At 38.4% G+C, this 27,316-nt stretch overlaps 1 protein-coding gene across 4 annotated transcripts in view; it reads right to left on the reverse strand.

The window, feature by feature from the left end:
* Positions 1 to 27,096, reverse strand: part of LOC119787130 (partitioning defective 3 homolog) — a 349,189-nt gene extending 322,093 nt beyond the window's left edge. For 3 of the 4 annotated variants that reach the window (XM_038290773.1, XM_038290772.1, XM_038290771.1), the window contains exon 1: positions 26,681 to 27,096. In XM_038290773.1, coding sequence (XP_038146701.1) covers positions 26,681 to 26,800 — 120 coding nt within the window. In that variant the 5' untranslated portion in view covers positions 26,801 to 27,096. The remainder of the gene's footprint in view (positions 1 to 26,680) is intronic. The other variant, XM_038290770.1, reaches the window with a different exon arrangement.
* Between the last annotated feature and the right edge of the window lie 220 nt (positions 27,097 to 27,316).

Below are 27,316 nucleotides of genomic sequence, written 5' to 3' on the forward strand. Positions count from 1 at the left end.
ATAGGCAAAAATTCATTCATTCATGCTACAGGAAATACTTTTTGAGAAAAAATGTCAAAAAGTCATCAGCCTAGAAGAAAAACTTCACAGTTGTGTCTTCAGTCCAGTTTGTTGTCCAGGTGAACATTATGGTATTTATACTCCTCAACCAATCTGTTTCTTCAAGTCTACAATCATCTTCCTTGTTCTGTTGACATTAAGGATCAGATGATTGTTTCCACACCATGCCACAAATCGGTTCAACAGCTCTCTGTACTCAGCTTCTTGTCTATCTTTGATGCAGCCAATGACTGCAGTGATCCCAGGATTTCTGCAGATAACAGGACTCTGTCTGGAACTGGAAGTCAGACATATAAAGTAAAAACAATGGTGAGAGCACCTGGCTGCATGGAGACAAGGAGAACAAAGAAAAATGAAGCTCTCTTCCCCTGCAAGATATCAGCAAATGCATCATGGCATATGAACAGAAGCCCTTCTGTCCCGATAAATATCTGTGGAGTGACAAAACAATTATCGTTTTATCACATAAAAGGACTGATCTGTATTAAAACCTGCCTGATGAAAATAGGTCAGCCACATCAGCTGACATAAATGCATTTCCCTCATTAAGTTATTTGAAGAGCCAATGAGACGCCACAGCAGAGAGAGGCATCATCACACATTTGAAGAGTAAGTTTAAACCCCCCCCTCTGAATCTAAGGCCTCTGCCCTGCTCAAAGGCCAATAATCATCTGTCAGAAGCAGAGCTCTCATTTGGCCCTATCCTATATTTAGCAGACAAAGCCTCATTAGACTAAGTACGAATTTCAATTTCAAGAGACACCATTAATCTAGACGGGTAAATAATTCATACGGAGGTGATGTTTGACTCTTCATGGGTTTTCAATCATTTAGCTTCACATTTGTTTCCACTCCCCACTAAGGCTTTTTCAACTGATCCCTCTCATACACATTAAGGGTTTCTAAGAAGACAACACTGGTAGCATGAATCTTACACTTTTAAAAGAAGTTTTATTACCTAAGGGAGGCCTTCATTTTAAAATCCTGATAAGGAAAAGTTTATAAATCAACTGAACACAGTCTGTGACTAAAACTGAACAGCCAGGATGGCAGCTTAATGTGTTAAACTTTGTGAGAGCATCCTGTGACTTGGTTTATTCAGTATATCTGAGTAGTTCTAATGTTAATTCAGTGTGAGGTTGTGACATTCTTCAGAGACAATCCTCTCCTTGTGCTCAACACACAACAAGTCGCTGACATTTCAATCAATTCCAGTCCATTTGGTGGAGATGGGTGAGCCAGCAGTGCGAATAAGGCCAGCCTCCCTTCACAAACAAATGCAGTTAGGTTGCATCTAATTGATGGTTTGATCATTAAAAAGAACACAACTTTCTGCATCTGCTAGATTTTTAAAATTCTATCAGCACCGATTATCTGCTGTTAATGATACTCAATGAGACCTGTGGTAGATCCAACATGGCCGCCTGATGCTAGGAAAGTAAACAGCTGATGGTGAAGCAAACTTTTTTGTTGTTTCTTCACATTAATAAAAAGATACATGAAATATCTGAACAAGTAAGAGGATAAAACAATAAACCCCAAATATTTCAACCAGTTCTACCAAACAACTAACACAAAATCTTGAACTAAAAGAACAAGTTTGACATTGGCCCAAGGGTGTAACTTTGTGATGAAAGTTGGTGGGGACACTCTACTCAACCTGAGCGCTTTCATTAGGTTTTTGTATTTTCCAAAAATGAGCTCAAACAGATATTTATTGAATGTTTTCCTATTGTTGAGAATACAAGAAAACCACAACACACTGATCTTTATATTTATAGATGTTAGAGAAAAGCCTTTTAGTAGGGATGCACGATATTGGGATTTTGGCCGATATCCGATATGCTGATATTTTAAAACTCATGTAGCCGATAACTGATACCGATACCTATGTTAAAGCTGGACAAAAATAAGTAGTCATTGAAAATAGCAGTTTTGTTATCCATTTCTGATACTTTGAAAAATAATATACTCAAATATATTTTCATATGCTGATATCAAATTGATTTTTAAAAACGCGGTATCGATCTATTTTACTTTCAAAATCTCGTGAAATTTCATTGTTCTGTTACAAACTCTCGTGATATTTAGCAAATTCTTGTGAGATTTTGTTAGTAAAATAGATCGATACCGCGTCAATATATCAACATATAAAAATATGGCAAAATTTTGTGAATTTTCGGGGGATTTCGTAGCATAACGATGACATATAGCAATATTTCATTAGTAAAAGAGATTGATATGGTGTTTTTGAATGGCAATATATCAGCATATGAAGCTATTGTGATGTTTTAATGTATCAATATTTTTTCCCTCGTCTTAAGAAGTTTTTAAGTCTGTAAAAAAGACGTTTTTGAGGAAGAAGAAGAAGAAGTATTTTTTATTCTTTTTTTAGACTTTAGAAACTCAGAAGCTGATCAAATATCGGGTTAAATATCGGTGAGGTGGCCGATGTCTAATATTCAGTTTTAAGGCCGATACAGGCCGATACCAATAGGGGGCCGATTATATCGTGCATCCCTACCTTTTAGTGTATTACATATATAGGGCCAAAAAATGAATAACAGACGATTTCGATGCCATAATCGATATATCATGCATCCCTAGAAGTACAATTTCAATTCCATCCGTCCAGAAAAAAATGGATATGCTGCAGTTTAAATATAGCAAAGCATATTATTTTCTTGTAAACCTTCTGGTAAATTTGGAGATTTATTTTATTGCATGTTGCATATCCCAGTAAATCTGTTTCACCTTTAAATCTGCAGCTCTCCCTACTTCTCTCTGTGCTCTGTTGATTTATGAACCTCTTTACAAATATAATGATGCGAGAAATAAAATTTCAAGACATGTAGAAGTTCTGCAGTCTGATTCTGTTTGTACAATCAAAAAACATTTTAATTTTAACCTGTAACTGGGAGTCATGGACCTCTGAGAAGACAAGCTTTTCTAACTATTAAAGAGGAACAAACTATGTTTTCTTCTTGCATTATAATAGGAACTTGTATAAACTTAGAATCTGTTGCCATTTTTTGCTGAAAAAGCTCCGTATGTCTAACAAAAAGATTTTTCGGTGGCATCTCTCATTTTTTTAACCAACTCGTCTCCTAACTTTTACTTAAACGTCAAAGTAGCTGCTGGTTAATATTCACTGAGTGTCTGAAAGCGACAGATCCGATGATGTTACACGGATAGGAGGGACAAGGGAGCAGCGTGAGAGAGTAAAAAACATTGACTCAAAACGCTCTGAACACAGATAGCTGCATCCAACTTTAGCTAAAGTAAATCAGCGGAAAGGGTACAAAAAAGTGGAAATTATTGGTGGGGAGTGTCCCCATCAGGCCAAAGTTGGTGGGGACATGTCCACACCAGTCCTTCAGAAAGTTACGCCTATGCATCAGCCTACCAACTGCAACAAAGCTGATTCAGCTTAAAGCTACCTGAAAGAGGACATTTCAGAGCGCAGATCTCATGTGATGGGACCTGAAAATCCAGCAAAACAAAGGGGGATTTATTTGTTTTAAACTATAAACATTTTCAGAGAAACTATATTTTGGGTTTTCATTTGTCAGTAAAGCTGTAATTATCAAAACTAACAGAAATAAATCTTCATCTAATTAATAACTGTCTAAAAGGACTTAAATAATGTGCAGAAATGTCTTCAGGACTGATCAGGAATTCACCTTCTACCTGCTGTCTATGAGGGGCTGTGTGATGAAGATAGAGCTAGAAGCATAAATACAGCATTGTAGGCTGACATTTTATTGATGTCTGAAAGTCATATCATTGAGATAGAAGATTGCCGTCACCAACCAGTCGATTCAATGACCTTCAACCATAACGTTAGGTCCGGGTAGGACAAAGATCCATGGTTTTGTTCACTCTAATTGACAAACCCCATTAGTTCTCAGCATCTTCAAATCAAATGTTGAACTTTGAGATATGTCTGCTGTAGCATAATTTAATTGTTTACATTGATTTATTTTTCTGAACAATAAAATCTGGTTCAGGCTTTGGATCACAGGGTGACATCCTGGTCGACACGAGCTGGAATAAATGTTGGAACCTCTGAAACATGAATGTGAGACTAGAGGAAGTCAAAACTCTAATGTAGAATTAAGTGGAGCAATTTTGTCACATTACAACCACAAACACTAGTATATTTTATTGCGTTTCAATTTTAGGCCAAGACTAAGTAGTGGAAGGGGAATAAGTGGCTTGAACACATTCCACCTAACATCTGAAAAGTTGAGAAGTCAAAAGAATAATTAGGTTATAAAATATTATCCAAGCAGACGACTGTTTAATCATTACATAAAAAGAGAAATACTACGGAACAGCTACTAGTCCTACCAAGAAGTAACCTAAAGCAAAGTCCAAGCAACGAGAGATTTATTCGGAGAAGCAGGGAAGAAAACTGAATACATTTTTGTCATTGTTCTACAACTAAATTAAAACTGCCATCAGTCAGTTCAAATAGACAGATGGATGAAAATAATACATATTATAGGGGGGGACAAACACTGATCATGCAATCCCTACAATGAAAAAATGAAAATAAAAAATGCAGTGCTGGCAGTATCATGCTGTGGGGAGCTGAAGGAAAGATGGTTGTAGCCGAATGGAAGAAAATACTAGCAGAAAGCATGTTGGAAGCTGAGAAAACGTTAGACTGGAGCAGAGGTTCACCTTCCAGCTGAACAAGGCTGTACAGTAATGCCGGACGATAGACCAGCCTAAAAATAAAATCTAATTTTTATTTTTAAATACTTAATTCCATTTACGATCAGCCCCCCCCCCCCCCCCCCCCCCCAATTATTAATTAAAGCAATGGCAACAGCTAGCTTGTTACCATTTCTTCTAATACCAACGCATCTAAATAAACTCGCCCGAAAATAATCCCCACCCTCATTTGCCACACGCCACAAATCCGCCACTACGTGGGAGAACTTTAAGCCCAGCAGTTCCCAAGAGAAGATGATTTTATTCGTTTTTAGAAAACAAAACTCTCACTTACACTGTAGTGATGTCGTTTGCTGTTTTGTGTGACGTTGTCGCCTGCCAAACTGCAACCTGAAAGTAATACTGCAGCTACAGAAACTCCGGGGAGCCAAAAAATTGCATAAAAAAAAAAAATAAATAAATATAAATATATATATACACATTTTTTTATTTTTTTATTTATTTTTTTTTATCGAATTTAAATTACTTTATTGAATCCTTTTTTTGCCTAGTTCTGACAGAGGTTGAGCTGTTTTTTTCAGAAAGAACAGACAATCTCTGCTGCTTTTCTCTCTATGCGACTAATAACCCTTTCTTCCTTGTTTATAGATGCTGGAGATCTGCCTGTTTTCCAGTGTAGTCCTGTTTCTCTGACCGTGACTGGCTGGATGTGCTCTCTTCATCCTCTGACATGGGAGTTGGACTCAGAGCTCGTCTGCCTGGCTGTGTGTTTCCTGGAAAGGGCCGCCTTTTACAGCTGCTTTTTGTATCTCTGCTTCCGTCTCCTTGAACCCCAGTCGGCCTCAGCAGATGGACGCTCATACTGAGTCTGGTTCTGCTGGAGGTTTCTTCCTATTAAAAGGAAGTTTTTCCTCTCCACTGTTGCTACAAGCATGCTTAGTGTGAGGGATTGTATTTGAGTCAATGAGTCAATGCAATCAACTGGTTTTCCTTAGAAAGAAAACTTTGAATCAATCTGACTGGATGATTTGGTGAACTGTAAAGTTCCTTGAGATGACATGTTTTGAATTGGCGCTAATAAAATAAACTGAATTGAATTGAATTCTTTTTACTTTCCCCCTCCCTCTGAGTGTATTGGTTTATTCAAATCAATTTCAAAAGATTTTCAATACCAATATTTCTTAATACTTTCTCATCTCACATGACAATAAAAAACATTAAAAGTCCTTTTAATTTTTTCTAATAAATGAGTAGACGACAAGAATTTCAGCCTATGATTAATCCAACTGCTTTAGTGGTTGATACAGGTGGAGACTTCATTTTATTTAGGGCAAAATTATGAAAATAAAAAATAAAAAGAGAGAAATAAGACCAATTCTCTTGACTTTTACATCTAGTAGTTTGGTGCCACTCAAATCACCATTTAATCAATTTAACCCATTTAGGCCGGGAAAGCATTACCGCATTTCTACCATTCAAGCCGGGGGTGCTGTTGCGTCATTCTACCATTGACGCCGGGAGAGCATATAAGTCAAGCAAGAAGAAAGAAGTTTTTTTCAAGCAAACATGGAGGAGTTTGACAGAGAAGAGTTGTCGGAAGGCAGTGATTTTGAGGAGTGTGTCGGCTTTGATGACGGTATAGATGAAATGATGACTTTGAACGCGCTGAACCAATCGAACTACCACCGCAATGCACGGAGTGTTTTCAACCGCACACCTGGAGTGAAAATTGATTTGCCTGCAGACGCCACACCGCTGCAGGCATTTGAGCATATTTTTAATGAAGAACTTTGGATGCATCTAGTTACCGAGACGAATAGGTACAGTGACCAAACAAACCAAACTCCAACAAGAGCAAAGATGGCAAAGTGGTCACCCGTGACTGTGACGGAGATGAAGACATTTATTGGGCTGTGTATGTAAACCTCTCTTCAGGACGCAGTTCCCCCAAAATATGTCCCGGGACAGATTTGTGGCCATCTGGAGGTAAGTTGTATGCAATTTATAACACAGACATATGCATTATTATGCATAATAATACTGTTAATAAGTAATCATCAGATAGTTATTTATGTAATGTTTGTTCTTTATTTTGAAAACGTTTTATATTGCACATTCTCAATGAAGACATGATCACATATGGAAAAAATAAAAGGTTGAATTTTTTTTTTTTTTGATTACTGCTTTTCACATTTTTTTTTGGAAGAATTTCAAAGATAAAATATATTTTGAGTTCTATCTGCTACAGAAGCTGAGATATCAATAATTAAGGCGTTGACACAGTTGCTGAATTTACAGAAAAACTTCAGGTTTTAGGGGTATTTTTTAAAATCGGCCATAGGTTTTTAAGGTGTTTTTTCCAGGCGTTTTAGGCCTAAATGGGTTAAAGAACTTGGCTAAACCAGGTTTAAAACCAAGCTTGTAGATCTATACTTAATCATCATTATTCATCATCATAATAATCATCAATAATCGTTTAGACAATTCAATCCCAACATCCCCCCAAAAAAAGCAACATACTCTGGTTAAAATTTTGAAATCATTATTGACCTAAGAAGACATTTTTAAAGATGGCAGAATTGTAAGGCCATGTGACATGGTTTGGATATCGCTGCATAAAACAAGACAGATGTGTTTGTAACAATAAAATAAAAAGTCTACACAGTGTCCGACTGTGACCTACTTTCCTGCTTTACGCAAAGAAAAAAAAAACCCAGAGTGCATCTTTCCATAATTCCAGAATGAATGTGACCAGAACACTTAGCAATCAAAAGAGGGCATTGTTCCTTTCTCTGCTTGGAGAAAATGTTTGGGCTTTCAGGAACCTTCATGTTTATTATGGGAGTAAGTTGATGAATACCCTCCTAGTTATAGTTGGAAAGCTTACTATAACCATCAGTCTCAAGGATTGAAGAACTGCTGAGGCGAAAACCACAAAAACTCTAGTAAATTCAATGTGAGGCAACTGAAAGGCTTTCACAGAAGCACAAAGATGAATACCGTGTAGTGTGCTCAATACAAGCACTGACATTGTTCCACCATGACAACTAAAAATGCTAATATAACTTTAATGACATCATATCAAGTAATTACACGCTAAACTATATTTTCTGCATATTGTAATAAAAGGTTCCCTGCTCAGCTTACACTGCTGGTACACAAAGAAAGGCAGAAAATCCGACGATGCTGGAGTGCTTTTATGAGCTTCCTGGTTCTCCTTCCCTGCACCAGTTTACATTCAAGCACTTCCCTTGTTTACACAAGAAACTCTGCAGCTGAACCAAACAGGAGGAAAAAAGGGACTTGACCTCAAAGCATGGCCTTGTGAAGCACGGACATGCAGCGAAAGATTCAAGTCAAGATTATCATCTAAACCATGCTGCCGTCAGCTCAGACATGTTGGGTTAACTGAACCCATCAAAATAAGATCAAGTAATTTACTTTATAGCACTCTGTCAACTTAAATCTCCCCATGTCATCACATGTTACGATCTGGACCCTCATTAAAGTGGCCAATCCCTCTACCAGGATCACTACTACATGTTCAAGAGATCAGTTTGCAACAAGAGAGGCTTTGCTAGTTTTATCTCCTGCACCGTTTTCAAGGATGAGCTCATCTGCAAAAAGCATCTGTGTGGACAGTTTAGCCGTAGTTTATGTAATGGCAATATACTGTATAGATCAAGTTATAGTAGATCATGTTAAAAGTCTAGATGCTTTGTTCAAATGAAACTTTCTGTAAGGTAACAGATGAGGCACAAGTGAATATCCTTTAGAAAATTTTTCCAGTTCATTACAGGGAAACAGAGACACAAAGGACCAACAACCATAGATGCACAAATCAGCAAAATATACAGTATCAATCATCAAGCCTATTTGTTGGAATTTTGGACAAAACGTTTAACCATGCTTTCCTCAGACCACAACAATGATAACTACACACAGACTGTCCTTCCAATGCGATGCAGATCACCAATACTCCAAATAATAACCTTCAATTCCTTAAATAAAAGAACAATTATATTCCTTTGTTGATAATAGCACCACAGAGGTCAGTTCTTTGACCTCTTAAGATAAACTGTTATATCTTGACATATCTTAAATTAAATATGAATCCAATATCAGTCAAACCATGTGTGTGGATATATTTGTATATATAGCTTATATAGAATATCGGTAAGCAGATAGAAAAACTCTGCTTCAACCCACTTGTGTTTAAAGCTTATTTCAACCCTGACTTAATTTCCCTCTGATGATTTACATAGCTCTAGAACGGATTATTACAGTGGACTCTAGGTAAACCCAAATATCCAAAACACTGCTGCTGGTCTTCAAACCAACACATCCAGACGTGACATCATGTGGGATTTGCCATCTTAATGCTGGCTTCCTGTCCATTTTACAAATTATTTTAAACTTTGTCGTTTTTCAAAGTTCTAAATCATCTGGCCCCACCTTATCTGACCTTTTTCACCCTTCTTTACTTGGCCATCTTTTACTGAGGTCAAATACATTTTTATTAGATATCCCAGAGACTAAGCTAAAGCATTATCCATCCATCCATCCATCCATCCATCCATCCAGTCCTAGTGAGGCTCACAGTGTCTCACAGTTGCCTATATCTGGCAGTCTATGAAGAGAGGTGGGGTACACCCGGAACAGTTCGCAAGTCTATCCCAGATAACACAGGAGTACCCAGAGAGAACCCATGCAAGCACAGGGAGAACATGCAAACTCCATGCAGAAAGACCCCCGAACAACAGACTCCATTCATCTCATCAAGTCATCATGTTCAGATTGGATTCCCTTGATGAGATGACTGGAGTCTGGTGTGCTATTGCTTGGTTGGAAAGAAAACCTGCAGCCACACGGCCCTTTCTGGAACCAGTTTGGCTACATTCACACTGCTGCCCAAAGTGACCCACTTCCGATTTTATTGCCGATATGCAACCTTGATCTGATCTTTTCATGACAGTCTGAACAACACATATCCGATTTTTTCCAGTGCGACCCAGGCCACTTGGCTATGTGGTCCTGAATCCGATACGAATCTGATCTTTTCAAATGCGATCTGTGTCTGAACGGCCAGGTCGCATTTATCCGACCTGAAGCCATTAATACTCAACAAAAAGGTCACTATTCTTCTTGCTACGCAGAAGTGGCAAGAAAGACAATGATGGCAGATGATGATGTGGAGAGCAGTATTTATGTTTAACCACCTTGAAAAGATTGAGTTTTTAAGGTTGCGAAATATCGCTAGATGCGCTCCGGCACTACCATCCATGATTACTTCCGTAAACACAGAGCACACTGGCCTGTGATGTCATTGTGTCCTCTACTGCGCATGGGGGGATACTATAAGTCACATATATTTGGAAATGTGAACAGCAACGCAAAAAAATTGTATTTCACAAAAAAATCTGAATTGACCATCAAGGCCTGCAGTGTGAACATAGCCTAAGACACCCCTGCTCTAAATGTTTTCCAGGGCAAACCAACTAAACATGTTGATGCTGTGACAGGGTTTTTCTACAGGGCTGAAAATCTAAACTCCAATGGAACAGCTAAAAGAATCGCATAATAGGTCTACTGCCTGCTTCATTCTTTAGACTCTAAGAGTTTACAGACCTGGCAACTAAGTGCTTAATGGTTCTGATGAAACTAAATCTTACGGGACCCTTGGATTCAAGGACATGGTGAGGAAATCTCTGTCCGGTGAGGAAAAGGATTACCTTTGCAGCACATTTCTAACCTAGACACTGTGTTTATATTCCTCATGAGGAGAAATTATGTTTCAAGGAGAAAGGGGAAAAAAACACATGTACGGTTTTAAAGGGTCAGACAAAAATAGAAATCTTGCATACTTTTGCACCTCTACATAACAACCAACCTCTAATTGTGATGTTTGACTGGAGCAATATTTAACAACCTGAAAGCACTTTGACTCAGCTAAGTTTAGCCTTAAGATGGCCTGTAAAACAAACATCAGACTGGTAATGAACTCTGTGCAACCAACTGCTGAATCATAGCAGGGTGCAAGGTGAGTGGAAATGTTCTCAGCTGCAGAAAAAACTAACTCAAAAGTTTTTGCAGCCACAAATCAAACAGATGTTTCTGTATGATTGGCTCCAATGCAGTTCAAATGGAAATACAGGTTTCTAACAATGCTTCTTTTTAACTATAAATACAAACTTTTTACAGATTTCACAACAAAATGTCAACCTGCTTGGGTTTTATTAAATCGAAATTTGAATCAAATTAAATTCAAATTCGAATCAATAAGGTAAATTAAATGTTGTATTAACTCATATTTTGTTTTTTACATGTTGTAGATTTTAATAGGATGGATTTTCGGTAGCAGTCTGTCTTACACCACATCTGGAAACGCCTTTGGCTAAAGAGACTTTCTAGTCTTTTCTTATCATTTTCATTTTGTATTCTATTTTCTTATTCATTGTTTAATTCTTCTGAATAAGATGCACTGTGTTTCTCTCCAAACTATAAGTAAATAACATGCGGAAATTGGCATCTATATGTGAGATCAAGTAAAGACCAAGACCAGGACCCCACACTTGATGTCACAGTAAAATCTTAGAAAAAAAGATCAAAGGTATTTCTAAAAATCTATCTTTCCACAAAAACTAGAAGACATTAAACAGTTAGAGCTGCAATAACTGTAACTTTCTCTAAAACTCGAGACTTAAGTCCTCCCTATTTCAAATGTTTGATTAATTTAACTAAGTCCAACAACCCTGCATCAAAGGACTGGCAGATTAAAGTAAAAACAGGATTTTTCTTTTTTTTACTGAAATTTAGTATTTTACCTTTTTGATAAATAAGTATTAATGTATTGTTATGTAAATGCTTTTCCACATTTAATATCTTTTATATATTCACTAATCAATATATGGAAAATTATCTACTCTACATGCAGATTTTTATTGATTCTTTAATGCTCCAGTCTTTTTTTTTGTCTGTCCATCCATTATGCCAGCAACTTTCAGGAGACCTGGGTGACTGCAGCCTCTTGTTTTAAATGAAAATCTGCTCAAAGACATATTTAAGCACTTTAATACATTCAGGGTAAAATTTTGACTTCATATCCAACAGCCATCTCTACCATTAACTGATATTCATGTACACACAATGCCTAAAGGAAAAAATGCTTAACAGCAGCTGGAAAGCGACTAAAATGTAAATGTCTGTGCTCTTAAAAAGTGAAACCAACATTAGCTTAGCTTATATGATGTTCCAATTTTAACATGATTCATTTTAGAGCATATTGCTAGAGAACAGCTCTTAAGGCCAATTTATTCTTCTGACGTATAGCGTCTGCAACCGTCAAATCTGTCTCTGTGTGCGACCACGCCACCCTCGCAGAGGTTCTGCAACAGTCGTCGCGCACCTCAAAAAATTCCTGACTATGCGTTGGACGGTCGCAAACCCGCGCAGACCTCAAGTGGAAGTGCGCAGACAAAAAGCAGCTGTGATATCTTGCAGCAGGCCATTGTTGTTTTGGAAGATAAACATTCCTGTCGTCGCTGAAGTTCTCGTGACCATCTGCCGAAGTTCTTGCGAGCTCTCGAATAGGCTCCCCCCTTACGCTTTGGCGGAAAACTGGTGTGCATCCCTAGGAATTATAGACAAGATGGTGCAGAAGCATACCAGCAAAACAAGCGACATTACATCTGTGCATTTGCAGAAGTCTAATATCCCCATTAGCCTGACAATGCTTTGCTGACATTACTAGCTACAGCTAGGTAGGAAAACAGTAGCCACTGTCTCAAGAGGCAAGATTTTCTAAAAAAAAAAAAAAAAAAAAAGTAGCCAATGACAGGCAGTTTACTTTCTCAGGTTGGTTCCATCGATGCAACAAAAGTTGACAAACAGATCTGCGTGCGAGTAGGAATGAATCTACGGATGTATAAGAAGCAAACCACAAGCACAGAGAATAAGCATGGACTCATGCCTGTGACGTATCCGGGGGTCTCATGGTATTGAATCTGAAGGCATAAAATGTTCAAACTGCGAAAGGAGAGCAGCAGGATTTATCAGAGGTGTGCACTTTTGGCAGAATTCTTGACTTCATACATTTTTCAAAGTAGCATCATTTTTAAAGTCGTTGGGAAGTCAGATTTAAATGTCAAATCATTTTGGCTTAAACATGTATATAAATGTTCTCTTTATCACACGATATCGTCCCATAATTTAGGAAATTTTCTTAAAATCTTTGTGTTTTTTTCATTATCTTATGCAGACCAGTTCATTATAAGTCAACCTGAACAAATTCATCATCCTCAATGGTATATTCAATTATATATCAACGGTCATCCGTTAATCACATTTTTTTGGTTATAGCATCTTGATTCATATGTCGCAGCTAATATACGCAACGGTTGAAATAAGAATCATTTCCTTTCCCATTGAGTTCCGTCCCAGTGTTCACGGGGATGGACGTCTGTGTCTTCAGCAGGCGTAGAGCTAACAGAACTGGCAGCGTTGCGAGGCAAGGGCTCAAACATGTACGGCTGTAAGCCTTCTACACCAAACCAAGCTTCTGCCGTCCTGGCGTCCTCTTCCACAACATCTTTGTCGCCGCTTTCCTCCTCTAAACAAAAAATGTATGATGGAGGAGACTCATCCATGACCTCAGACACAATACTCTCCTCCACTTGCATGTTTCCTCTGTCCATAGCGTTCCTTGACAGTGTCGTTTCTAAGTCTCCAATTTAGTGCTACTTGGTCCCAATGGAATTTCCCATTGTGAACCTACAGTACTAGCACTAAGTTGCTAACTGGTTAGCAAGATGCTTCCGACAAACCGGCCACAACCAAACTTGCTTGCAAACCTTCCACCACAACAATCCCGCCTCCTTGATAAACGACCAATCACATTCACTTTATTCACTTGCATAAAGTCGGGCACCACTAAGGAGAATTCGGAAATTTAAGGGTTGAAACGGCCGCTTCCCTTGGACTTTAACTGAACATGAATAAAATATTATCAACCTACTGGGTGGAGGATGAGCATTAGTTAAAACGTATAAACAATATTTTGAGAAGAAAAAAATTTAAGGATATCTGGTAAAAAGAAATAGATGAGAAACAAAGGTAAGGGGGGAAAAAAAGCATCAGGTCAGGCGGGAAACCATTTCGTGAAATCAGCCTGTTTTCTTTAGCGTGTCTCTGGTGTCGTTAGCCGCTGCACAATCTGAGAATAAAACATTATTTTAAGCAAACAGAACCGACACAGATTATGTGCTTCATGGTTGAATAAGTTCATATGAGAGAACCGCTTCACTCCTAAAAGTTTAACGAGCTTCTTCAGGACAGCAGCCCTCTTTCCCACCTTCTGAAAACTCAGCATTTTTCCAGCAGCACATATCTAACACCTTCATCAGGATTAAATCCATCAGGAACTCCAGCTAAAACTTTTCCAATTATGATATTATTTGATTTAAAATCATAATATGGCTGACAGTTTCTCTGAATTCCTCACGGTGAAGCGACATAACTGAGGCGCACGAAAGGGAAAAAAAAAAAAAAAAGATCTCATCCAAAATGCTGAGCACAGCAAAGAAGCATGGTGGGAACGATGGTTATGTGAGCGTCATCATCCAAAGCAGAGGGTGCAGAATCTCTCAGGCCCTGAGGAAGAAAAACTGCAGGCAATAATCATCTCTCCTGTTCAGGTGATTTTATGCAATTTCAGTCTTTTTCAGTAACTGACTATACATTAAGAAAATATGACTAAATCATCTTCAGGTAAACAAAACAAAAAGATGCAGTGAGATTCATTTATTCTGCACCAGATCATTTCAGGGGAATTTTTCCACAGCAGTCTGGTCAAGGTCAAAGTCAGCGGCCCGCGAATCATCAGCGAAGCTTTTAATCCTGCACTGTGCTCGTTTATAGAAGCAGCAACCTCTGGCTGGTCGGGCCTGGGATCAAACAGGTGAACTGTGAAGTTATCAGGGTTTTTCACTTCCATTGATCCGCCCCTCTCCTTCTGGAGCAACCATGCTCTTAAAAGTTCATCTCTGTTGTTAAAAGAGCGAAGAATGAAGGAAATGGAACCAAAATCTAACCCGATTCTTAGCCGTTTTCACATAAGCATGGAAAGCAGGATGGCACCGTGTGATATGGGTAGAAAACTGAGCGGGAATAAGGAGATAAATACACGTTTGGTCTGAGCACGCCCCATGGGCAATATTAAATAACTGCTTACTGCTGAGATTCAGAGATAGGAGGAAAACAAGTGAAATATTCTTGAAGTCCACACAGCATAAATCCATTGACACCAATCATGCCTTGCTAGCAAAAAGACAGCAGGGGTTGGGCTTTAGTGAGATTCCCACAGTGTGATAACCAACAGTAAATATACCAGTTTAATAATACTTACATCTAAAACATGTAACACCACCCTACTGTCATTAGTTTTTGATTTTGTACATTTGTTCCTACTTTTGATAAAAATCAGAAATTTATAATTAGAATTAATTACAGATTTGTAATGAAATGTAAATTAATTGTCATCATCCATTTATCCAAAAATGTTCCAGTTGTACTGATAGAGACACAAAGGCAACAGCTCCTCTTTTTCTCTTTCCCACATTGACAATAATAACTCCAAAGGCAGATTTAAATGCAACATTTTTTGTCTAATATATTACTAGTGTCAGAAAAACGCATTCTGAATGCCAGTCAAAGGTATTCAGCCAGTATATGATTACTACAAACAGATTAGAAGTGATGCAACAGTACCCAGAGAGTTGGAAATGAATACAAATAAAAAGAGAACGAGGCCATCTGGATTTATCGCTAATTATTTCAGCATTGCTTGTTTTTTTGGGGTTTTTTTATATCTTACAGCTGCATCTTTAGTTAAATAATCTTTATTAAACTACATCTAAAGTTGTTAGGCTTTCCTGAGCTGTTTTCTATATTCATGCTGCTATATGGTTAGGCTGCTGGAAGACATAGGGACCACTTTTCACCATTCTGCGTCCTTCCATCTCTATTTTCCCATCCTGCAGTGTTTATTAATTCTGTCCCTAACTTTATGCTCTCTCTGCTTTTTCTTTTCATAGTATCCTCATCTAGTCTGTTCCTGTTTGACTTTGACTCCATCCTGGACAGAAATATCAGCTAGACTTCTCCCATCAACAACTCCCGATATAGATGTCGGAGTCTGGCCTATTTTTTCACCGTAGTCCCGTTATTTTTACCTTTGACGTGAGAAGGGGCTCAGAGCTCGTCTAGCAGACTTTGTCTTTCCTGGATGGGACCGCCTGTGAAGCTAGTTAACAGTTACCCTTTGCATGTCTGCTTCTATCTCCTTAAACCCCAGTCAGCCTTCGCAGAAGGCCGCCTGGAGTTTTCTCCTGTAAAAAGGAAGTTTTTCCCTGTCCACTGTTACTCCATGCATGCTTGGTTTGAGGGATGCTGAAGAGTCAGCAACAAAATGCAAATGAAAGCTCATCTAGGAGCATGTCTTGTGACTCGATGCAATCAACTGGTTCTCCTTGATAGGAACTTTTAAGCAATCTGACTGTATTCTATCTGTAAAGGGTTTTGAGATGACGTGTTATGAATTTGCGCCATTTAAATAAACTGAACTTAACTGAATCTATACGCTAGATACAAGGATCTATGGCTTTTTTACAGTTGAAAGTTGACCGACTCCCTGAGCAGAAAGAAAAACCCTTTGGATACAAAGTTTTTAAGCAAAATAAGTAGCTTTTAATCAGACTACAATTATAAGCTCTTTATTCAAACCTGGATTTAAAAAAAAAATAGATAAAAAAAAATAAAGTAACCCGAATAAGCAATACACTGATAATTTGCTAAATAGAAGATATAGTTGTTCATTTTCTGTCATGAAGTGGGTTAAAACGGCTCTCAAAGATTAAGCCTTAACAGAACTAATGGAAAATGTCATTTTACAGCAGGGGTCACCAACCTTTTTAAGGCTGAGGGCCACTTCAAGGGTACTGAGACTTAGGAAGGGCGACCATTACTTACCCATGAGCTGCAAGGGTTAGCGTTAGCCTAAACTTTGTTCATTATCACCATATTTTTATTGTTTCTGTAAATTTCTAAGTTTATTTAGACATTGTAATTTTGAAATCTCTATAAATGATTAAAAAGAAGAGCAACGGAATAAAATCAAATTTCAAACTTAGCCCACTGGTGGGTTGTTTTTTATTTAGAAGACTCTGAGGGCCCCCCATGTGGTCCTTGAGGGCACCTTGGTGCCCACGGGCACCGCGTTGGTGACCCCTGTTTTACAGTTTAAATAAAAGGACCAAAAATTTTAGACAGTTTAAAAACAATCATGACATGCAAATATTTTCTACTACAATATATTCTTCACTGGAACTTCAATAAAATTCCAAGCTTTTCCAATTTTTTTTCCAGCCTGTGTAACAACCCTATAAAATATATTTTCTGGACAGATTTTATTAGACGGCTGGGCAGCAGGAGCAGCCAGAGGAAGGTTTTTTGACATTATATTATTTATCCAAAATGGATTCCAATCAACAGACCTCAACACTGGATGAGGCAAGTTGGAGAGAGACTAAGGTACAAGCAAGCAGTGCACAGGCAGACACAACTCCTCTATCAGTCGTCATTATTATGCTGAGTGCCCGCACTGTTTCACACATGCATTAATGTTCCTGTTTTAGCAAAGCAGGCCAGCTGCACAAGCTGGACTGTTTTCCTTTGAAGATGTGGTAAATATTTGTATCCTTTAGCCTTGAACATCACAGCTAATAAAGCACTAATTAAAAGCAGTCGGTTGTGAAATGAATTGACTAATATCTTAAACACAGCACTCAGGAGAGAAATACCATCAGTATTAAATAAAAAACAGACTCATAGCTTGACTCCATCTGCAGCAAAGCATCATTTCCTCCAGAGGAAACTTCTCCAATCGGGATACTGAACACAAATCTGCTGCATCCTGATGTAGATAACACCATTTTTAGTCAACCCTTATTCTAAGGGAGGAAGCTGAGGTTTAGGAAAAAAGTGAATTTCCAAGTTTATCAAATGAGAATTAGAAGCAACTGTTTTTTAAATTGTAGACTTTTTATTGAAGGGTGTCACTTTAACAGCTTCCCACACAAAGTCTAAAGCTATCCAATGTATGCAATTGCTAGCTACATCACCGACGAACCCTGTGACATCACCGTTTAAGGCACTGCAACATGTTAGCGCCCTTACCAAAATATTATAAAACAAAGCTTTGTTTTTGTCTTTGACGTTTATAATTTTCAATTTTGACATCTATTTTATTTTCCTATTTCACATCTATGATTGATAAAAGTAAGGCACAATCTCATGTATTAGGTTAGTTTGATTAATTTCCACGATAAATCTTAAGGAGTAGAAGGCGACAGGATGATCATTTTAGATCTCAAGAAGATTCTTGTTCGGCCTCAGGTTCAGTCGGGTTTGAGAGAAAAAGACAATTTACACCTAAAAAAAGAGGCTTAAAATGGACCAACAGAAATATCAGAAGTTATCATTGGTTTGGCAGACAAATACACAGCCTGATTGACAGACAAATGTAGGATGGATGGATTAATTAAGGGATAGACTGGCTGATGGAAACAGAGATGCACTGCCTGAACTTCAGATGGACTGATGAGCCAAAGGCAAAAGGAATGAACAGACTTAACCCATTTAGGCCGGGAAAGCATTACCGCATTTCTACCATTCAAGCCGGGGGCGCTGTTGCGTAATTCTACCATTGACGCCGGGAGAGCATATAAGTCAAGCAAGAAGAAAGAAGTTTTTTTCAAGCAAACATGGAGGAGTTTGACAGAGAAGAGTTGTCGGAAGGCAGTGATTTTGAGGAGTGTGTCGGCTTTGATGACGGTATAGATGAAAATGATGACTTTGAACGCGCTGAACCAATCGAACTACCAGCGCAATGCACGGAGTGTTTTCAACCGCACACCTGGAGTGAAAGTTGATTTGCCTGCAGACGCCACACCGCTGCAGGCATTTGAGCATATTTTTAATGAAGGCATCTTGTTACTGAGACGAATAGGTACAGTGACCAAACAAACCAAACTCCAACAAGAGCAAAGATGGCAAAGTGGTCACCCGTGACTGTGACGGAGATGAAGACATTTATTGGGCTGTGTATGGGCATAGGACTTCTTGTGTTGCCAGTACGAAGAGATTATTGGCGACAGAGTAAACCTCTCTTCAGGACGCAGTTCCCCCTAAAATATGTCCCGGGACAGATTTGTGGCCATCTGGAGGTAAGTTGTATTGCAATTTATAACACAGACATATGCATTATTATGCATAATAATACTGTTAATAAGTAATCATCAGATAGTTATTTATGTAATGTTTGTTCTTTATTTTAAAAACGTTTTATATTGCACATTCTCAATGAAGACATGATCACATATGGAAAAAATAAAAGGTTGATTTTTTTTTTTTTTTTTTGATTACTGCTTTTCACTTTTTTTTTGGAAGAATTTCAAAGATAAAATATATTTTGAGTTCTATCTGCTACAGAAGCTGAGATATCAATAATTTACTAGGCGTTGACACAGTTGCTGAATTTACAGAAAAACTTCAGGTTTTAGGGGTATTTTTTAAAATCGGCCATAGGTTTTTAAGGTGTTTTTTCCAGGCGTTTTAGGCCTAAATGGGTTAATGGACAGACAACTTCTATCGAATGGAAAATCAAACAAAGCCTGGAAATAAAAATCCTTTTTAATGCATATTTCAAATCGTAAAAATACCTAATTACATTCTTCAACCAAATTACTAGGGAAATATGGAGATTAATACTAATGCAATGTTATTACTGCTGTAAAAGGTATAGAGACAATCTTTTATTTCGGGGTGGATTACCTCAGCTTTATAATAGGATATAATGTTCTTAAAGTTATAGTAGAGGGTGTTCTTTTTCAGGGTGGATCATCTAAATAAGTGGTCCTCCTAATTGTTAATCATTCTGGTGATATGTTTACGTAAGGCCGTCCTACAAGCTTGTCCCAGTTAGCTATCTTTTTGCAAGCATGCGCGCTTTCAGCCGTATATCTGTGCTACGGTTTCAGCCAGTCATTGAAGCTCACCTTTCTCACAGCGGTTCTTTGTAAATGGCCGAGGTTCATAAGAGAAAAAGTGGCTAGGAAGTGTACGAGAAAAAAAAGGCCTCACTAAAGGTAGATACATCCTGGAAATGCTTTCCACGGAGAGCTCTCCTCACAAAGCATTATGGGATTTGCTGTCGCTACCGGACAGGGGTGACTAATAACAAAGATGGCATTGGCACCGCGTGTTGAAGGAGCTACATGACCAACTGAGCAAAAAGCAGTGATCGTCTGTCCAAACGGTAAGTTAAAGTCCACTATATAGTCCCCACTTTATATAGGGATTGAAGGATTTATAGGTTAGGGTGGATGTTCGGACACAGTAAGCTTGTATATTTTAAACAGAATGTGCACGAGGATAAATGGGCTCGTGCATGCTCTTGCACAAGCATTTTTTTATATAAGTGGAGTCTTCAAGAAAATCCAACACAAAACCTTTAACTGATATTAACCAATTTCATACATTCTCTCCTCCCCTTTTGATGCATCAGGGGAAAATAAATTAGAAAAAGACCACAGCGCTGACCTTGTTTCTCTGCTTTAGTTTAACTAAACAATCCAGGGTTGCATCACAGTCAGCGCCGCATACAAAAAAGAAAAACAACAAATACCACATTTAGGAGACTCCCATCTCCCAAAGCCCAAACACAAACCACAACAAGAGGAAAACAAACACTGCTTATTGATACCAGCCCAGTTATAATTATTGGAACTTTACCAGATAAACAACTACAGATACTAAAGACGATATATGGTTCCTCCCTACACATTGTCTTAGCAAACCGATCTAGAAAAGTCATCAACAACTTCTACTTTTCTTCCAATTTTACAGTCAACCGAGGAGCGCTTCTTTCATTCCTTTTTGTTTCCTGCAGAAAGCATTCCTCTCTAATGACAGGGGGAGTTACAAGAGGGTCCACAGAAACACTGTGGCAGGAGAAAACACCCAACCTAAATTTGGTCCTCCTATTAAGACAGTGAGGGGGGGGGAAAGCTGTGATCTTTTTTCCACATCTGTGACCAAGAGACTTCCTGAGTCGGTTGGGTTGAACAGTCTAGTTGGAACCACAGCTGTAAACTTTGCTATAAGGAGAATAAATGACAAGGGTGTTGGGTTTGCTGTGGAGGATGTGTCCAAACCAAACGACGTTCATTTCATGGATCTTAATGTAACTAAAAGCCTCAGACAAACATCTCTATTAAACTTCAGCAACACAGAAATATCCTCCACTGAAAACAGGGTTGGAACGCAGCAAGCGGAGATGGCTGCAAAAAACTAAGCACAACATTCCTATTAAAATGAATCTGTTATTATCAACCAGTAAATCTAGATCAGTTTTCCACACGTTAATGTTTTTACTTAGAGATAACTTGCATTAAAAAGGTCTGATTTGATAAAATAAGTAGCCCGTTTTACACTGAAACAGGATCAGAAACAATTTGCATCTTGCTTATGACTCTTGCTGTGGTTTATTATCCTTTCGCTCTGCGATGAGCCCAAACAGCGACGCAATCACTGCTAGTATTTACAGCGCTCGTCATTTTAGCACAAACTGAACCTTTAAATGGATTCTTATCTGCTCAGACTCATGCGACTCAGGAAACCAAAGAACCAAAAGAAGAGACGGCTGGAATAGTGATTAGTTACCACTTTGGCTGACAGAGATCATTTCCACTGTAGCCCTCTAAAAAAAAGAGGGGGAAAAAGCAGCTTAGTGAAATGGGAGAGTGCATGGTTAGTTATCGTACTGATACATCTACCATTTCAACGTAGTTTATTTATTTAGTTTAGTGGTCCTAAACTTCTACATAAATAGCTTTCCAATTATCTCTGAAGTCTAAATTGGAGTGCAGAGGTGTCAAATAACTAAGTATAAATAATTAGTTACTTTACTAGAGTAGCTTTTTTCCACACTCTCTTCTTAAGTGTTTATTTTTTTTCAGTACTTTTTACTTTTACCGGCTGCTAGGCCTGTTGAAATAAACAATAAAACAATTAAAGCATTATAACATTATTTGCATTATCAATTTAAATGAGTTTAATTTCTGAATCTCTCTCCAGTGCAGGATTTAAACACTGGATTTAACTATTGCAGGTCAGTATGTTGCATTCGTAGTAAGGAAGCGCCAAGTAGCAATAGCAGCAGCAATACATAAACTTGCAGCTGGATCTAAAATCTACAATTACTAGCGGTGTGGAGACTAAAAATAAAAATTGATTGGTGATATATATCGTGATTTTCGGCTTCCCAATATAATATCAACCTTTCGGTTCCTAATATGAATTTTTCTTTTTTTAAAACAAAACATTTTAACCTAAAATGATGAGGGAAAGCGGGCTACCTCCTCACCGCCACTGTGGCAGAGAGCGCTGTGGAGTCCTTTCGCTGTACGGCGCAGCGCCATATCTGAAGCTAAGGCAGTCACAACGGAAAACTTGGACTGGTTGGAACCCCAAACAACATGGATACCAAAATAACCAAATGATCCATACGTTCTGATACACAGCATTTGCTTATTTATTTATACATGTAATTTTGATAGCTGGGAAAAACATCACAATGTATAGTGATATTGTAATATCGTGATAATATTGTATCTTGACAAGTATCGTATCACAACACCCATAGTCACCCCTGAAAATCACACAACCAGAAACTTCATCTGGAAGTGCGTCAGTGGCCGCCATGATAAGTGCTGTCTTAATAGTGCTGGCAGTAAGGAATGAGCAAGGAAGAGGAAACAGGATCCTTCCTTTAACTAGTTCATTTAGCATAGGGACCTCCTGACATTCCTATCCACTGCTAGGAGCTATTTGGTTTCCCACAATCCTTTGTGTGACAGGACCTATAGGGACAGCTCACCTACATGTACTCTTATATGACACGACTTCATATGTTTTGGGTTCTATAATGAAAAGCTTCAAATTTTAGCAACAGTTATGCAACTTTTTTGTGTTTTTTTTCAGGAAGGCAATTTGAGCAGCATCATCCATGTGCATGTCTGCTGCATAATGACGTTCATAAGGCTGAAAGCCATCTGGATAAAGCCCAGCGTACGGAGTTCTTTTCCTACCCTGGATGATGGTTTTACTGTCAACCCTACGGAAGGTGAACAGAAGGAGCTAGGGAGAGGATTAGAGACCACAATTTTGGTTATTCAGAAGGAGCCTCAGTTTTCCCAACAATCCAATCTAACTGGAATGTTCAATCTCAAAACCAAAGACAGAAATAGCAGCTGTAGGTTGCTTCATCTCCAAAGAAATACTCCTCTTTAATTTAGTTGAAAAGACAGCATTTTCAAAAATGTTGCAAACCTTTGGCAGCTAATATGAATTACCAGGGAAAAGATACCCTCACCTCACAAATCACAGCTTTACAAAAGATAAAACCCTTAAGGGGCTTTGACTGTCTAGGTTGTGTGTGGGTTTATTTCCTTTTATTTATTTTGGTTTTTGCACAAAGGCAATCTTTTTAAATGACTAATCTATGTTATCTATTATTTTTGGTTGTTTTTTTTGTTTTAAGTATGTCTAAAAAGTCTTCAAGTTGCGGTGTTCTTTAGACACTAGTCTTCTGATCTGTGAGCGGATGTACTTTCATGACTTCACTATACAAGGTCATAAATGGGCTAAAACATCAATATTATTTATTACAATAATTTGTGTTGCCATTTATTGTCCAGCAAAATTGGAAACAAATATCTGTGCCATCTACTTCTTACTTTCTCTAAATTTAACAACTGCAACAACAAAAAAAGAGCTTTCCTAAACATTTAGCTTTGACAATAAATGCAATAATTATTCATACTAAATTCTTCTCTTAGGCCTAAATCATCAGTAAAAAAAACACCTTTTCATATTATCATAAAGTTATTCAAACATTAAAACAGAAATTCTCCTGGAAATGGAGGACCGACAGAAATAGGAGACTCAGGACAAAGATTAGGTATCGTAACTAAAGTTATTTCACTTTTGAAAATGTGAAAACCTAAAACGACTGCCCGTTCATAGCAGTCGGTTGCCATCTTGCTACTTTTTTTTATTCTTTTGTCCTGTTTGGTCAAAATATCCAAATAAAACAGACCTCGTCTTCCCCTGTTAAGGTCTAAAAATCACCCACTGGCAATGCTGTAAGGGAGCAGTTCATTCAGAAGCTTTTATTGTTTTATTCTAAGATAAGATTAAAATATTGAAGGTGTGTTCTGATCTTAGAATGACTGACAGGGTCAGTTCTTAGAAAAGAAATTTAGAATAAAAAAAATAAATAACATCTAGTAAAGGAATGCCATTTAGAGTTGTTTAGGTTAGATTGGCGGGTTATAATGAATTGGATTTCACAGGAATCAACTGGCACAACTTCCAATTTCACTTGCGCCGCTTCTCCTGTTAATACGGTAAAGACCTCTGGATCGTCCGGGACCAGGCTGCACGATACAAATTAGCCAATGAGCTGCTGTCAGTCTGGGTTGCTGCTGCTGCTACTTTAAGACACAGCAGGCAAACCTGTGTCAAGCCGGGCGATGGGAAAGAAGGAGAAGATGATGAGAAAAAGAGAGCAGAGAAAGTGTGGACTGCTGAAAAAGTGAAATGGTGCTCAAAGATGACCCTGCACATTTTGAGAACGTTTGGCTCAACCTGCTGCTGTGAAGCAGGATTCTCCACCATGAACAGAATCAAAAATAAATCCAGGCTCAAAATGAGCTCCTTGTATTGTGCTTTAGAATGGCTTAGTCTCCATTCAAACCCAGGTTTAAAGCCTTGCAGGGCAGCATAAAGCCCACTGTTCTCATTAAGCCAGAAAAAAGAAAGAAAAAACAAAATAAACGGTCAGTTCAGGTGTTTTATAAAATATGTGAATCAGGAAATCGTCTATATACCAAACTGAACGATTATTGTTCTCTTACTTCAAAAAACACTGTATAACATGGGTGCATAAACACCTCATCTTATTTCAATGTTAAATTTTGTTTAAAGTAGCAGATTATAATTGTTTTTTTTTTTTTTCTTTATTCGGACCCCACTGATTTTTAATTGGTTACCCCTGCACTAGAGGAATGCCCCATCAGGGTAATAACTTAGTGAGATTTCAAGCAGAGGCCAATCTGACGCCTAAAATCTAAGTGAAAGGATAAAAAACAGGATTCACCCAAAGTTGATTCAAAGTTTATTTCACAAAACCTTGGACCATTAGCCCCGGTTCTGAGAAATTATTACGTTCTAGTTTTTCTTCTCATACTAGCATCTGCAATATTAAAAAAAACGCTTTGATTTGCCATATTGCCTGACTTTTAATGCAGAAGCCAAGTCGTTAAAGTGGAGGAGAAGTTCTGCCAACCAGCCGTGTGTTTCTCATTAGAGCAGCGACATCCTCATACCTGCTTCTGTCTGCTGCAGCGTAAATTATTCAGAGGAGAGGAGGGTCTAGTAAAACTTCTAGGTCACTATCATTACAGCAAAGAGGCGGGCGTGAAATAAGCAGAGGAGAAAAGTTTCCCTAAGAGTCATTTTAGGGAAAACTATCCAAACGATTGAGACTTTTCTGGCTGATACGGATTCCTGACGTATGGAGGTCAAACATTTTGGTTTTTCATTAATGTTTCCAAGCATTTTCACACCAACAATGAAAGTTAGCTCAGCACATTACTTGATAGGTAGCGCATTTGATTCACAATGGAAAAAAAATGTATACACATTTAAGCTTAAAGCTCTTTACATTTGTCTTGTTATAATATTCATATGATGATATTTTTGGCCAATTTAGGGTCTTAATTTTGATGCATTTATGGAAAAAAAAAGATTTTCTCACAAACTGAACCTATTGATCAGCAGATCTCAGGCTGTTTGAATAATAAATGTTGGAAAACCGTGTCTCCTGAAATCCAAAAAAGGGATTTATTTGACAACTGAGTGAAGTCATGAGAATCTTTCGAAGCAAAAGTCTCCATAAAGGCTGCATTAATCAAAGCCGTAAATTCTGACAGATATGACAGAAGCTTTTCCCACCCAGCCTTTCACTGTTGGCCTTGTGCTTCCCTCTCCTCCCTTATCTGATCCAGGTGGGAAAAAAATAAAAATCCCTGCAGGTTTTTGCACTAGGTTAGTTCAGAGGTTATCTGCAGCTGCCTCAAAAACCTCCCTACAGGTTTTCTTCCACTTCTCTGTGCAGGATTTATGCCTTAGGTCCATGCATGCACCAGGAGCTCCCATCAGCATCCTGCAGGGTCTGCAGGGAGCATGCAGCTGAGAGTGGGATGCATGTGGGAAAGTTTCACAACTTCATTTTAAATTTAAAAATGTCTTGTTGTGCACTTATTTTAAAGAACCTTTAATTAATTCAAATGCATTGTCTGATTTGCTTATTTTTACTGGGATATATGGAGATGAAGATGGTAAGATAATCCAGGGTTGGTCCCTAAACGCATCACAGAAGACCTTTTGTTAAAAACTTGCTACAAAGTTTAAAGACTTTTCCCCAACAAGACAGTAAAAAGTTGTTATGGAAACAACCGCTACATTCTTAGAAAACGTTTGCCAGCTCGCCGTGAGCCTCAGGCAGAATCTCTGAGGAAGTTTTCCTCTTAGTTTACAAACACAAGAACCACAAAGAAGATGCGCCTTTTCTTTGAAAGCAGCGCATCGGTTTCTACAGCAACTTGCAAGAAAAAGAGAAAAACTGAGGAAAACCGAGCGCCTTTTCCACTCCCCTCTCCTTTGCTTTGCGTCTGCGAAAAGTTTGCGCCATATTTGAGCGAGCCTGCGGCGCTTCCAGGAAAACAAGAGGAGGAAAAAGTAGCCTCGATCGGCTCACCTTAGCGATAGCCTTCTTGTAGCGCATGACAGCCTGCTGGATGAGCGCGTGGACCTTCAGGTTACCATCCCCGCACGGAACCACCACCCGGGTCTTGCCGAAGCACACGGTCACTTTCATGGCTCAGGATCCCAGGACTTCCCCAGGTTCGGAGCAAAGCCGAGACGAGGAGGACAAATGCGAATGGGAAGCAGGCAGGAGCATGGAGGGGCTTTTTGTTGTTGTTGTCCGAGGTTATCCCGGTTCCTCTCTGGGGGGAAATGGAGGACTAAACGTCGCTCTGCTTCTCCCTGCAGAACATTGTTTTCAAGATTTTTCAGACCACCTGTTTAGCTTGTATCTCTCTTTCCTTCCTTCCTTCCCTCCCTCTCTGGATCCCAATCCCTCTCTCTGTGCTGAGCTAATGCTTGCTGTTGCGTTCAAGGGCCGCCGGGAGTATCGGAATCAAGACAACCGAACTTCTATTTTTTTTTTTTTTTTTTTTTTTTGAACAAAAATTTGTTTTTGTTTTTTTTTACATTTTCGAGTAGGAATCACTATGAAAGAGGATTAGGGGCACTTTATTTTTTTTTTTATTTAACTGATTTTTAAATTTTATCTCAGTATGAGAAAAAAGTCAGACTTTAATCTCAGAAT

Source organism: Cyprinodon tularosa, unplaced genomic scaffold (assembly GCF_016077235.1).
Source record: "Cyprinodon tularosa strain WSP-4 unplaced genomic scaffold, ASM1607723v1 ctg289, whole genome shotgun sequence".
NCBI lineage: Eukaryota > Metazoa > Chordata > Actinopteri > Cyprinodontiformes > Cyprinodontidae > Cyprinodon > Cyprinodon tularosa.